Source organism: Oncorhynchus mykiss, chromosome 26 (genome assembly GCF_013265735.2).
Source record: "Oncorhynchus mykiss isolate Arlee chromosome 26, USDA_OmykA_1.1, whole genome shotgun sequence".
NCBI classification, from domain to species: Eukaryota; Metazoa; Chordata; class Actinopteri; order Salmoniformes; family Salmonidae; genus Oncorhynchus; species Oncorhynchus mykiss.
Window position 1 is genome coordinate 10,351,895 of NC_048590.1, and position 15,221 is coordinate 10,367,115.

A 15,221-nucleotide genomic window follows, 5' to 3' on the forward strand; every position below is an offset into this window, starting at 1 on the left:
GTCAATGGCTCAGTGCAGCCTTAAAATGCGAGGACCGAGTCCAGGCATAAAGGTGATTTGGATGGACTACATCTTCTCTGTAAAGCATCTTCTCTTTCCGAAAGTTGTCAAAGTTAGTCACAAAAGTAACTCCAACAGAGCTGCAGTAGACTCGTAGCCAGTGTCAGCAACCAACTGAATCTTTCGCTGCCACGACTCAGTGATGGCACTGCGCCTGAAATACACTGCTCAAAAAAATAAAGGGAACACACTGTAACTCCAAGTCAATCACACTTCTGTGAAATCAAATTATCCACTTAGGAAGCAACACTTATTGACAATAAATGTCACATGCTGTTCTGCAAATGGAATAGACAACAGGTGGAAATTATAGGCAATTAGCAAGACACCCCCAATAAAGGAGTGGTTCTGCAGGTGGGGACCACAGACCACTTCTCAGTTCCTATGCTTCCTGGCTGATGTTCTGGTCACTTTTGAATGCTGGCGGTGCTTTCACTCTAGTGTTAGCATGAGATGGAGTCTACAAACCACACAAGTGGCTCAGGTAGTGCAGCTAATTCAGGATGACACATCAATGCGAGCTGTGGCAAGAAGGTTTGCTGTGTCTGTCAGCGTAGTGTCCAGAGCATAGAGGCGCTACCAGGAGACAGGCCAGTACATCAGGAGACGTGGAGGAGGCCGTAGGAGGGCAACAACCCAGCAGCAGGACCGCTACCTCCGCCTTTGTGCAAGGAGGAGCAGGAAGAGCACTGCCAGAGCCCTGCAAAATGACCTCCAGCAGGCCACAAATGTTCATGTGTCTGCTCAAACGGTCAGAAACAGACATCATGAGGGTGGTATGAGGGCCCGACATCCACAGGTGGGGGTTGTGCTTACAGCCCAACACCGTGCAGGACGTTTTTCATTTGCCAGAGAACACCAAGATTGGCAAATTCGCCACTGGCGCCCTGTGCTCTTCACAGATGAAAGCAGGTTCACACTGAGCATATGTGACAGACGTGACAGTCTGTAGATGCTGTGGAGAACGTTCTGCTGCTTGCAACATCCTCCAGCATGACTGGTTTGGCGGTGGGTCAGTCATGGTGTGGGGTGGCATTTCTTTGGGGGGCCGCACAGCCCTCCATGTGCTCGCCAGAGGTAGCCTGACTGCCATTAGGTACCGAGATGAGATCCTCAGACCCTTTGTGAGACCATATGCTGGTGCGGTTGGCCCTGGGTTCCTCCTAATGCAAGACAATACTAGACCTCATGTGGCTGGAGTGTGTCAGCAGTTCCTGCAAGAGGAAGGCATTGATGCTATGGACTGGCCCGCCCGTTCCCCAGACCTGAATCCAATTGAGCACATCTGGGACATCATGTCTCGCTCCATCCACCACAGACTGTCCAGGAATTGATGCTTTAGTCTAGGTCTGGGAGGAGATCCCTCAGGAGATCCACCTCATCAGGAGCATGCCCAGGCATTGTAGGGAGGTCATACAGGCATGTGGAGGCCACACACACTACTGAGCCTCATTTTGACTTGTTTTAAGGACATTACATCAAAGTTGGATCAGCCTGTAGTGTGGTTTTCCACTGTAATTTTGAGTGTGATTCCAAATCCAGACCTCCATGGGTTGATAAATTTGATTACCATTGATCATTTTTGTGTGATTTTGTTGTCAGCACATTCAACTATGTAAAGAAAAAAGTATTTAATAAGAATATTTCATTCATTCAGATCTAGGATGTGTTATTTTAGTGTTCCCTTTATTTTTTTGAGCAGTGTAATTGGACGATTGTTGGAGTCTTTCATAGTTCCAATCAGTTCTTTAAAAGCCGGCTGCAAAACCCTTGTGGCTGGCGGAGGAGCTAGTGTGTTAGACACCCTTGAGGTCTGATGAGAGGAGGAGCACAGCTGATCCGAGGCCGAGTCCCCACGGGAATGTGGAGGATGGGAGTCCGAGGCAGAATCTCGCTGGAAAGGAGTCCGGATAGGGGGCAATGGCACAGGAACATCCAAAGCCAAGAGGCCAAAGCTATTAGACAACTATGCTTACTATAGAATTCTGTAGTATACTGTAGAATACTGTACTACACACTATAGTATACAGTGCATTCGGAAAGAATTCAGACCCCTTGTCGTTTTCCACATTTTGTTGCGTTACAGCCTTATTCTAAAACGGATTACATATTTTTTTCACCTCATCAATCTACACCAAATACCCCATAATGACAAAGCAAAATCAGGTTTTTAGAAATGTTTGCAAATGTATAAAAAAAAATAAAAAATGAAATATCTTATTTACATATGTATTCAGACCCTTTCCTATGAGACTTGAAATTGAGCTCAGGTGCATCCTGTGTCCATTGATCTTCCTTGAGATGTTTCTACAATTTCATTGGAGTCTACCGGTGGTAAATCTAATTAATTGGACATGATTTGGAAAGGCCCACAGCTGCCTATATAAGGTCCCACAGTTGATAGTGCATGTCTGCGCAAAAACTAATCCATGAAGTCGAAAGAATTGTCCGTAGAGCTCCAAGACAGGATTGTATCGAGGCACAGATCTGGGGAAGGGTACCAAAAAAATCCTGCAGTATTGAAGGTCCCCAAGAACAGAGTGGCCTCCATCATTCTTAAATGGAAGAAGTTTGGAACCACCAATACTCTTCCTGGAGCTGGTCGTACGGCCAAACTGAGCAATTGGGGTAGAATAGCCTTGGTCAGGGATGTGACCAAAATCCCAATGTACTGATTAAAGGGTCTGAATACTTATGTAAATGTGATATTTCATTATTACTTTTTAATTTATATGCAAAAATGTCTAAACACCTGTTTTTACTTTGTCATTATGGGGTATTGTGTGGAGATTGATGGAGGGAAAACATTTTTTTTAAATCAATTTTAGAATAAGACTGTAATGTAACAATTGTGGAAAAAGTCAAGGGGTCTGAATACTTTCAGAATGCACTGTACCTCAATCATGTGCAGTACTTACTATAGAATGTTGTAGTATACTGTAGAATAATTGAGTAAATACTACACTGTACTACAGACCACAAAAATACTAAAGTATTAAAATACTACAGTAATGTCCGCAAAAACTTTACAGGAAATACTACACTGAACAAAAATATAAACTCAGAATGCAATTATTTCAAAGATTCTTTTGAGTTACAGTTCATATAAGGAAATCAGTCAATTGAAATAAATTCATTAGGCCCTAATCTATGGATTTCACAACTGGGAATAAAGATATGCATCTGTTGGTCACAGATAGTTGAAACCGGGATTGATCCGTGAATAGCACATTTCTCCAGCATGCCAGTGGCCATCGAAGGTGAGTATTTTCCCACCGTTGTCAGTTATGGCGCCGAGCTGCAGTCAGGTCAAGACTCTGGTGAGGACAATGAGCTTCCCTGAGAAGGTCTCTGAAAATATTTGCAGAAATTCTTCGTTTGTGCAAACCCACAGTTTCATCAGTTTTCCGGATGGCTGGTCTCAGATGATCCCGCAGGTGAAGAAGCCGGATGTGGAGGTCCAGGGCTTGCATGGTTACATGTGGTCTGTGGTTGTGAGGCCGGATGGTGGTACTTCCAAAATCTCTAAAACGACGTTGGAGGTGACTTATAGTAGAGTAATAGACATTTAATTCTCTGGCAACAGCTCTGGTCGACATTCGTATAGGCAGCATGCCATTTGCATGCTCCCTCACAAATTGAGACATCTGTATCATTGTGTTGTGTGAAAAAACTGCACATTTTAGAGTGGCCTTCTATTGTCCCCAGCACAAGGTGCACATGTGTAATGAGCTTGCTGTTTAATCATCTTCTTGATATCACACACCTGTCAGGTGGATGGATTATCTTGGCAAAGGAGAATTAGATTTTTTATTTATTTAACCTTTATTTAACCAGGTAGGCCAGTTGAGAACAAGTTCTCATGTACAACTGCGACTTGGCCAAGATATAGCAAAGCAGTGCAACAACAACAACAACAAAGAGTTACACATGGGATAAACAAACGGAAAGCCAATAACACAATAGAAAAATCTATATATAGTGTGTGCAAATGTAGTAAGATTAGGGAGGTAAGGCAATAAATAGGCCATAGTGGCAAAAATAATTACAATTTAGTGTAACGGATGTGAAACGGCTAGCTTAGTTAGCGTGGGCGCTAAATAGCGTTTCAATCAGTGACGTCACTTGCTCTGAGACCTTGAAGTAGTAGTTCCCCTTGCTCTGCAAGGGCCGCGGCTTTTGTGGAGCGATGGGTAACGATGCTTCGAGGGTGACTGTTGATGTGTGCAGAAGGTCCCTAGTTCGCGCCCGGCTATGGGCGAGGGGACGGTCTAAATTTGTACTGTTACATTAGCATTAACACTGGAGTGATAGATTTGCAGATGATGATGTGCAAGTAGAGATACTGGGGTGCAAAAGAGCAAAAAATAAACAACAATATGGGGATGAGGTAGTTGGGTGGGCTATTTACAGATGGCTGTGCACAGGTGCAATGATCGGTAAGCTGCTCTGACAGCTGATGCTTAAAGTTAGTGAAGGAGATATGAGTCTCCAGCTTCAGTGATTTTTGCTATTCATTCCAGTCATTGGCAGCAGAGAACTGGAAGCAAAGGCGGCCAAAGGAAGAATTGGCTTTGGGGAAGACCAATGAAATATACCTGCTGGAGAGCGTGCTATGGTGACCAGTAAGCTAAGGCAGGGCTTTACCTAGCATAGACTTATAGATGACCTGAAGTCAGAGGGTTTGGCGATGGATATGTAGTGACGGCCAGCCAAAGAGAGCATACAGGTTGCAGTGGTGGGTAGTATATGGGGCTTTGGTGAAAAAACGGATGGCACTGTGATAGACTACATCCAATTTGCTGAGTAGAGTGTTGGAGGCTATTTTGTAAATGACATAGCCGAAGTGGATTGGAGATGCTTAATGTGAATCTGGAAGGAGAGTTTACAGTCTAACCAGACACCTAGGTATTTGTAGTTGTCCACATATTCAGAACCATCGGGCGGGCGGGTGCGGGCAGCGATTGGTTGAAGAGCATGCATTTAGTTTTACTAGCATTTAAGAGCAGTTGGAGGCCACAGAAGGAGTGTTGTATGCCATTGAAGCTCGTCTGGAGGTTTGTAAACACTGTGTCCAAAGAAGGGCCAGAAGTATACAGAATGATTTCTTATGCTTAGAGGTGGATCAAATAATCATCAGCAGCAAGAGCGACATCATTGATATATACAGAGAAAAGAGTCGGCCCGAGAATTGAACCCTGTGGCACCCCCATAGAGACTGCCAGAAGGCCGGACAACAGGCCCTCCGATTTGACACGCTGAACTCTATCTGAGAAGCAGTTAGTGAACCAGGCGAGGCAGTCATTTGAGAAACCAAGGCTGTTGAGTCCATGGTGATTGACAGAGTAGAAAGCCTTGGCCAGGTCGATGAAGACGGCAGCATAGTACTGTCTTTTATGGCGGTTATGCTATTGTTTAGGATTTTGAGCGTGGCTGAGGTGCACCCATGAACAGCTCGGAAACCAGATTGCATAGCGGAGAAGGTATGGTGGGATTCGAAATGGTCGGTGATCTGTTTGTTAACTTGTTGACTAGCTTTCAAAGACTTTAGGAAGGCAGGGCAGGATTGATATAGGTCTGTAACATTTTGGGTCTGGAGTGTCTCCCCATTTGAAGAGGGGGGTGACCACGGCAGCTTTCCAATCTTTAGGGATCTCAGACGATACAAAAGAGAGGGTGAACAGGCTAGTCATAGGGGTTGCAACAATTGCGGCTGATAATTTTAGAAAGAGAGGGTCCAGATTGTCTAGCCCAGCTGATTTGTAGGTGTCCAGATTTTGCAGCTCTTTCAGAACATCAGCTATCTGGATTTGGGTGAAGGAAAAGCAGGGGGAGCTTGGGCAAGTTGCTGCGGGGGGTGCAGAGCTGTTGGCCGGGGTAGGGATAGCCAGGTGGAAAGCATGGCGAGCCGTAGATATATGCTTATTGACATTCTCGATTACAGTAGATTTATCGGTGGTGACAGTGTTTCCTAGGCTCAGAGCAGTGGGCAGCTGGGAGGAGTTGCCAGGAGGAGTTGCTCTCCATGGACTTAACAGTGTTCCAAAACATTTTGTAATTTGTGCTACAGGATGAACATTTCTGTTTGAAAAAGTTAGCCTTTGCTTTCCTAACTGACTGTGTACATTGGTTCCTAACTTCCCTGGAAAGTTGCATATCGCAGGGGCTATTCGATGCTAATGCAATACGCCACAGGATGTTTTTGTGCTGGTCAAGGGCAGTCAAGTCTGGAGTGAACCAAGGGCTATATCTGTTCTTGGTTCTAATTTTTTGAATGGGGCATGCTTATTTAAGATGGAGAGGAAAGCACTTTTAAAGAATAACCAGTCATCCTCTACTGACGGGATGATGTCAATATCCTTCCAGGATACCTGGGCCAGGTCGATTAGAAAGGCCTGCTCGCTGAAGTGTTTTAGGGAGCGTTTGACAGTGATGAGGGGTGGTCGTTTGACCGCGGACCCATTACAGACGCAGGCAATGAGGCAGTGATCGCTGAGATCCTGGTTGAAGACATCAGAGGTGTATTTAGAGGGCAGGTTGGTCAGGATGATATCTATGAGGGTGCCCGTGTTTACGGATTTAGGGTTGTACCTGGTAGATTCCTCTATAATTTGTGTGAGATTGAGGGCATCAAGCTTAGATTGTAGGATGGCCGGGGTGTTAAGCATATCCCAGTATTGGTCACCTGTCCTCTAAATTCACCTCTGATGTCTTAGTACAAACTCTGAAGATAAAAGGGTTGCAAACAATTCACATATGGTGTCCAGGGCACAGCTGGGGCCTGAGGGAGGTCTAAAATAAGCGGCAACAGTGAGAGACTTATTTCTGAAAATAAAAACTTATTTCTTAAAAGTAGAAACTCGAACTGGGCACGGACTTGGATAGCATGACAGAACACTGCAGACACTCTCTGCAGTAGATTGCAAGTCCGCGCCTTTTGGCAGTTCTATCTCGGCGGAAAATGTTATAGTTGGGTGTCACGTTCTGACCATAGTTCTTTTGTGTTTTCCTTGTTTTAGTGTTGGTCAGGACGTGAGCTGGGTGAGCATTCTATGTTGGATGTCTATGTTAGTTGCTTGTGTCAGCACAGTTCTTATGATAGCTTCACGGTCGTTATTTGTTTATTTTTTTTTGTACAGTTTACTTTGTGTTTTTTCGTCATCTATTAAATGATGCATTCACACCACGCTGCGCTTTGGTCCGCTTCTTACGACGATCGTGACATTGGGGATGGAAATCTCAGAATTTTTGGTGACCTTCCTAAGCCAGGATTCAGACACGGCTAGCACATCAGGGTTGGCAGAGTGTGCTAAAGCAGTGGATAAAACAAACTTAGGGAGGAGGCTACTGATGTTAACATGCATGAAACCAAGGTTTTGCGATTACAGAAGTCAACAAATGATAGCACCTGGAAAATAGATGTGGAACTGAGAGCTACAGGGCCTTGGTTAACCTCTACGTCACTAGAGGAACAGAGGAGGAGTAGGATAAGGGTACGGCTGAAGGCTATAAGAACTGGTCGTCTAGTGCGTTGGGAACAGAGAATAAAAGGAGCAGATTTCTGGGCATGGTAGAATAGATTCAGGGCATAATGTACAGACAAGGGTATGGTAGGATGTGAGTACAGTGCAGGTAGACCTAGGCATGGGGTGACGATGAGAGAGGTTTCGTCTCTGGAGGCACCAGTTAAGCCAGGTGAGGTCTCCACGTGTTTGGGTTGAGACAAAAGAGCTTAGGCATGTTGAGCGGTACTGAGGGCTCTACACTGAAATAAAACAATAAGAACTAGCCAAGACAGCAGTATTGACATTAGAGAGAGGAATAAAGCAATCACAGGTGTTCATCAGGAGAGCTAAGACAACAACGGGTAAATGGCGTTGAATGGGCAGAGCAGGTCAATTACAGTGCCTTGCGAAAGTATTCGGCCCCCTTGAACTTTGCGACCTTTTGCCACATTTCAGGCTTCAAACATAAAGATATAAAACTGTATTTTTTTTGTGAAGAATCAACAACAAGTGGGACACAATCATGAAGTGGAACGACATTTATTGGATATTTCAAACTTTTTTAACAAATCAAAAACTGAAAAATTGGGCGTGCAAAATTATTCAGCCCCCTTAAGTTAATACTTTGTAGCGCCACCTTTTGCTGCGATTACAGCGGTAAGTCGCTTGGGGTATGTCTCTATCAGTTTTGCACATCGAGAGACTGAAATTTTTTCCCATTCCTCCTTGCAAAACAGCTTGAGCTCAGTGAGGTTGGATGGAGAGCATTTGTGAACAGCAGTTTTTAGTTCTTTCCACAGATTCTCGATTGGATTCAGGTCTGGACTTTGACTTGGCCATTCTAACACCTGGATATGTTTATTTTTGAACCATTCCATTGTAGATTTTGCTTTATGTTTTGGATTATTGTCTTGTTGGAAGACAAATCTCCGTCCCAGTCTCAGGTCTTTTGCAGACTCCATCAGGTTTTCTTCCAGAATGGTCCTGTATTTGGCTCCATCCATCTTCCCATCAATTTTAACCATCTTCCCTGTCCCTGCTGAAGAAAAGCAGGCCCAAACCATGATGCTGCCACCACCATGTTTGACAGTGGGGATGGTGTGCTCAGGGTGATGTGCTGTGTTGCTTTTACGCCAAACATAACGTTTTGCATTGTTGCCAAAAAGTTCAATTTTGGCTTCATCTGACCAGAGCACCTTCTTCCACAGGTTTGGTGTGTCTCCCAGGTGGCTTGTGGCAAACTTTAACCGACACTTTTTATGGATATCTTTAAGAAATGGCTTTCTTCTTGCCACTCTTTCATAAAGGCCAGATTTGTGCAATATACGACTGATTGTTGTCCTATGGACAGAGTCTCCCACCTCAGCTGTAGATCTCTGCAGTTCATCCAGAGTGATCATGGGCCTCTTGGCTGCATCTCTGATCAGTCTTCTCCTTGTATGAGCTGAAAGTTTAGAGGGACGGCCAGGTCTTGGTAGATTTGCAGTGGTCTGATACTCCTTCCATTTCAATATTATCGCTTGCACAGTGCTCCTTGGGATGTTTAAAGCTTGGGAAATCTTTTTGTATCCAAATCCGGCTTTAAACTTCTTCACAACAGTATCTCGGACCTGCCTGGTGTGTTCCTTGTTCTTCATGATGCTCTCTGCGCTTTTAACGGACCTCTGAGACTATCACAGTGCAGGTGCATTTATACGGAGACTTGATTACACACAGGTGGATTGTATTTATCATCATTAGTCATTTAGGTCAACATTGGATCATTCAGAGATCCTCACTGAACTTCTGGAGAGAGTTTTCTGCACTGAAAATAAAGGGGCTGAATAATTTTGCACGCCCAATTTTTCAGTTTTTGATTTGTTAAAAAAGTTTGAAATATCCAATAAATGTTGTTCCATTTCATGATTGTGTCCCACTTGTTGTTGATTCTTCACAAAAAAAATACAGTTTTATATCTTTATGTTTGAAGCCTGAAATGTGGCAAAAGGTTGCAAAGTTCAAGGGGGCCGAATACTTTCGCAAGGCACTGTAGGTACATAGAGGACCTGAGTTCGAGGCTGAGGCCGACAGATAAACAAAATGAGGTACCGTGTTATTGAAACAGTCCAGGGTGTGTAGCTGTGTAGTCGAGTGATCATAAGGTCCAATGAGCATTAATAGGTGAGTCAGGGAGCCGTTCGGGAGTCAGTACTACGCTAGGCGAGCGGGAGACATGGCGTTCAGAAAGCTAGCGGACCGGGGCTAGCAGATGGTTCATCGGCGACATCGTAACAGAATAGCCTGTTGAGACAACATTGGGCGATTACGTTGGCAGACCAGTCGTGATGGATCGGCGTGGCTCCGCATCGACAATAATAATGGGTCCAGGCCAATTGGCAAAAGAGGTATTGTAGCCCTAGAATTAGCTGGTATATGGGCCTAGCTTGAGGCTAGCTCAAGGCTAACTGACGCTTGCTTCGGTTAGCCACTCGTTTGCAGCTACCTAGCTGCGATGATCTGGTGTAATGATCCAGAGTGGCAGGAATCCGGTGATGTGGTAGAGAGAAGCAGTCTGATATGCTCTGGGTTGATATCGCGCTGTGCAGACTGGCAGGTATTGTCCGAGCTAAGGCTGGCTGGTGTCCGATCTAAAGGTGAAGACCTCTAGCCGTGGCTAACAAAGACTATTAGCTAGTTAGCTGAATAGCTCCTGATGGAGGTTCCAGTTCTAAGGAATAAATATAACAGATCCGTACCACATTGGGTGAGGCGGGTTGCAGGAATGTATATTTAGTTCGTAGATATATGAAAAAGACTGGCTATTTACAAGGGATAGGACACGGGATAAGACAAAGACAAACACACGTTCGACTGCTACTTCATCTTGGTTCAAAGAAATGCTCACTAACAGGGATGTAAACAAATTTGTGCTTTTTGTGCGTTATGGAACATTTCTGGGATCTTTTATTTCAGCTCACGAAACATGGGACCGACACTTTACATGTTTATATTTTTGTTCAGTGGAAAATTAATATCCGCACTAACACTACAGTCTGCAAAAACACAACAGTAATTACTATAGTACTATAGTATATACCAGAGGTGTGGACTTGAGGCACATATATGATGACTTGCAACTCGACTTTGACTTTAACACCAATGACTTGTGACATAACTTGGACTTGAGCCTTTTGACTCGAACTGACTTGATACCCTCCCCAAGCCCAAATATTTAAAATGATGCTATTAAAAAAAAGGTGCAGCGCATCCACTCTTCATTTAACGGATTACAGTTTGAATCGGACAGCAGGAAATCAAATTGAGCCAGCTGAGAAATAGTTGCACGTGGCAGTGCAGAGGAACGTCGGCGGGTGAATTCAAATGAGCCTAAATCCTGCCTGATGTTGCTGCTGTTCCTAAAGCCATTGACATATGTTAGCCTATTGTAACAGTGTGTGTGTGTTATTGTTGGGCGATTGTGTACAAGCCTACATCGCTCGATTGCGCCCCATAGCGATCCTCGATAGTCCATCGCTATTGGGGTGGGGTGGGGGGGGGGGATCTTACTTATAGCTAGCTACTCATGTATTTCCATGGAAATATAAAGTTTATTTGGAAAGTAATAAATATATGTTTTAAAGCATTCATGATTTGCGTAAATGTAATATACTATTACTCTTGTTAAAAACATGAAATGGTATTACATTTGGTGAAGAGTACATTATGACTTGTTTAGGACTCGAAACTCAAGGTTTAGGACTTGAGATTTGACTTGGGACTTGAGGGCTAAGACTTGAGACTTACTTGTGACTTGTAAAACAATGACTTGGTCCCACCTCTGGTATATACTACAGTTTTTAATTTGCATATACCCTGCCCATTCCCCTCCCCATGTCCACATTTGTGCCACCTATCAGTGAGAAACCTACATGCCAAGAAAAGCCATATATTGTGTTGCCTACAGGTTATAAAAAAAAGAGCTAAAGCTTTGAACTATCTGTTCAGACCTCAGTTCTACCTACCTACAGGTTATGGAAAATTAGCTCTTTGAGTATTTTGTCCAGTAGGTTTCCTCAAGGACAAAGCCCCACTGCTATGTCAAAGATCATAAAATACAAACATTATAGTAAATACTACAGTGTACTACAGTCCGCAAAAACAGTTATTACTATAGTATGTACTACAGTTTTTTTGTTACTAAAGTAACTGTAAATACTACAGTAAAGACAGCAAAAAATGTAACTATAGTGTACTATAGTATTTCTTAATGTGGGAGGTGTACGTGATCTCCTCATTATGAATGCTGTTGGGGGCTGGGCGTGGCCTGCTGAAGAAAGGCGCTCCCCACTGCCGGGTGGTTCTGAAATAGAATCTACAGTGCACTGTTTGATGGCCGCACTCTTGTGGCTCCCGCAGGTTAACATAGAATTTTTTACTGACGCTTTTCAATGTAGTTACAAAAGACAGCACCCACACTGTGCCCACCGTTGCCCTAAGATTGCCCACCTTTGCCTTATAGACATAACCTACCGTCCTCTGCCGAGGCCTCGCTGCTGTAGCCGTCATACTCGGCTGATAGGGGGCTGTACTTCTGCCTCATCTCCCAGCCGTAGCCATTTGACTGGCTGCCGCTAGCCCCGCCTCGGAGACCCTGCGAACGGTTGATTGCTTCTTGGTACTGGCCCATCACCTCATCCTCGCTGTCTGACGACGAACCCTTCAGGTCACCGTCAGGGTAGATCTTTTCTAGAGGTGGAAGATAAAAAGGGAAAGAGATATGTTCCGGTGGATTTCTGTACTTAAGATCAAATGTAGGATCAGCTTTAATTACCAGTTTTTTTCATTTTTATTTCAACCTCTACTTGATCGCTGCCCCCTCCCCACGTTACGGTTAAGCTAACGTAGGCTAATGTGATTAGCTTGAGGTTGTAAGTAACAAGAACATTTCCCAGGACAGACATATCTGATATCGGCAGAAAGCTTAAATTCTTGTTAATCTAACTGCACTGTCCAATTTATAGTAGCTATTATAGTGAAAGAATACCATGCTATTGTTTGAGGAGAGTGCACAGTTATGAACTTGAAAATGTGTTAATAAACCAATTAGGCACATTTGGGCAGTCTTGATACAACATTTTGAACAGAAATTCAATGGTTCATTGGATCAGTCTAAAACGTTGCACATACACTGATGCCATCTAGAGGCCAACATCTGAATTGCACCTATATTCCTAAGTCATATATTGGCCTTTCTCTTGCATTTCAAAGATGAAGAAAAAAATTAAGTAATGTTTTTTTCTTTGTATTATCTTTTACCAGATCTAATGTGTTATATTCTCCTACATTAATTTCACATTTCCATAAACTTCAAAGTGTTTCCTTTCAAATGGCATCAAGAATATGCATATTCTTGCTTCAGGTCCTGAGCTACAGGCAGTTAAATTTGGGTATGTCATTTTAGGTGAAAATTGAAGAAAAGGGTCCGATCTTTACAACAAACGGGCCTCAGGATCTTGTCACGCTATCTCTGTGCATTAAAATGGCATTGGTAAAACGCAATTGTGTTCGTTGTCCATAGCTTATGCCTGCCCAGACCAGAACCCCACCGCCAGAGTGTGCTCTGTTGACCTGAGCATTCTGACCTAACAACAGCAGTCAAGCACCCAAGTTAACTGGCTAACGTTGGCTAGCTTGCTAGCTACTTCCATACCCAAATGAGAGAACAGCTCACTCTGACCATTTTACTCATTCTAGCAGAGCTGGTTAGACTGTTTTTATGTTATCCAGAGTGTTGGTGTCTGCAACTGTGCTGCTGGCGACAATTTAAAATGCTTTTCCCCCAAAGTTTACTGACACCGTCCATATTCAACAGGTGTTGAGCGTTCGTAAATTTGTCAGTTGTGATTCTGCGCTCTGGCACACTCAGACGAGCTCATGAAACATGTGACTAACACTGTTGCATTCATGTTTTTGTTCAGAATAGAAAGGCTATGTCACCACTAAACATGCAGTAACTTTTCCTAATATTGTTTCATAAATAATGTATACTTTTTGCCCCATATCAGGTCGAATGTTTCACAACAACAATCAAGAGTCAAATTAGAGGCTACTTTGAGCCAAGATGGCAGTGGACAGTCATCTGGTAGAGGCAACAAACTACCCAAAAGAGTAGACCTGACTAGGAAATCTCCTGGCCCTACAGTATCATATGCAGTGGTGTAAAGTACTTTAGTAAAAATACTTTAAACTACTACTTAAATAGTTTTGGTGGGGTATCTACTATCTACATTACTATTTATATTTTTGACAAATTTTACTTTTACTTTACTACATTCCTAAAGACAATTATAGACTTTTTTACTCCATACATTTTCCCTGACACCCAAAAGGACTCGTTACATTTTGAATGCTTAGCAGGACAGAAAATAGTCCAATTAGCACATTTACCAAGAGAACATCCCTGGTAGTCCCTACTGCCTCTGATCTGGTGGACTCACAAACGCAAATGCTTTGTTTTTAAATGATGTCTGAGTGTTGGAGTGTGACCCTGGCTATCCGTAAATAAATACAACATTTTGCTTAAAATAATGAATTTTAAATTATAGGTACTTAAGTATATTTAAAACCAAATAGTTTTAGACTTTTACTCAAGTAGTGTTTTACTGGGTGACTTTCATTTTCTATTAAGGTATCTTTACTTTTACTCAAGTATGAGAGGTAGTACTTTTTGCTACCACTGATCATATGAGGGAAAAAATGGCAGCACCCATCCATACCAAGCAAAAGAGCAGTAACTCAGTGAAACTGAGAATAATGACTTCAAAGTTTTTTTTATTGTCCAGCTAAATTAATTGTAGGCAGATCAATGGAGATGTGGTTATCTGATCCCTTACTATGACATAATAGTTTATTCATATTGACCCTGACCACTGATATGACCTTTGACCCTAGAAGGCAGTTACTGCCTTCTTGCTTGGTACAGCCACTGGAATACGTTTCCATGATGTAACGGCTGTCTTCCTCCTCCTCCTCCGACGACGAGTAGTAAGGATCGGAGGACCAATGCGCAGCGTGGTACGTGTTCATGCTCTTTATTAAAACAAGCGAACACTGAAACAAAACAATAAACGACACGTGAAATAACCAACCAACAGTTCCGTGTGGAACACACAGACACAGAAAATAAACACCCACGAAACACAAGTGGGAAAAGGATATATAAGTACGATTCTCAATCAGAGACAACTAACGACACCTGCCTCTGATTGAGAACCATACCAGGCCAAACTCAAAACACAAAATAGAAAACGGAACATAGATAAACCCACCCAACTCACGCCCTGACCATACTAAAACAAAGACATAACAACAGTCAGTGAAAGTGCAGGGCTCCAAATTCAAAACAGAAATCTCATAATTAAAATTCCTCAAACAGAAGTATTTTACACCATTTTAAGATAAACTTGTTTTTAATCCCACCACCGTGTCCAATTTCAAAAAGGCTTTACGATGAAAGCACACCAAATGATTATGTTAGGTCTGCACCTAGTCACAGAAAAACACAGCCATTTTTTCAGCCAAAGAGAGGAGTCATAAAAATCAGAAATAGAGAGAAAATGAATCACTAACCTTTGATGATCTTCATCAGATGACACTCAGGACTTGACTTAATGTTAT

At 43.1% G+C, this 15,221-nt stretch overlaps 1 protein-coding gene across 2 annotated transcripts in view; it reads right to left on the bottom strand.

The window, feature by feature from the left end:
• syt14a (synaptotagmin XIVa) overlaps positions 1-15,221 on the bottom strand; it is a 133,495-nt gene that overhangs the window by 44,598 nt on the left and 73,676 nt on the right. For both annotated transcript variants that reach the window (XM_021585679.2, XM_021585678.2), the window contains exon 4: positions 12,075-12,290. In XM_021585679.2, coding sequence (XP_021441354.1) covers positions 12,075-12,290 — 216 coding nt within the window. The remainder of the gene's footprint in view (positions 1-12,074; positions 12,291-15,221) is intronic.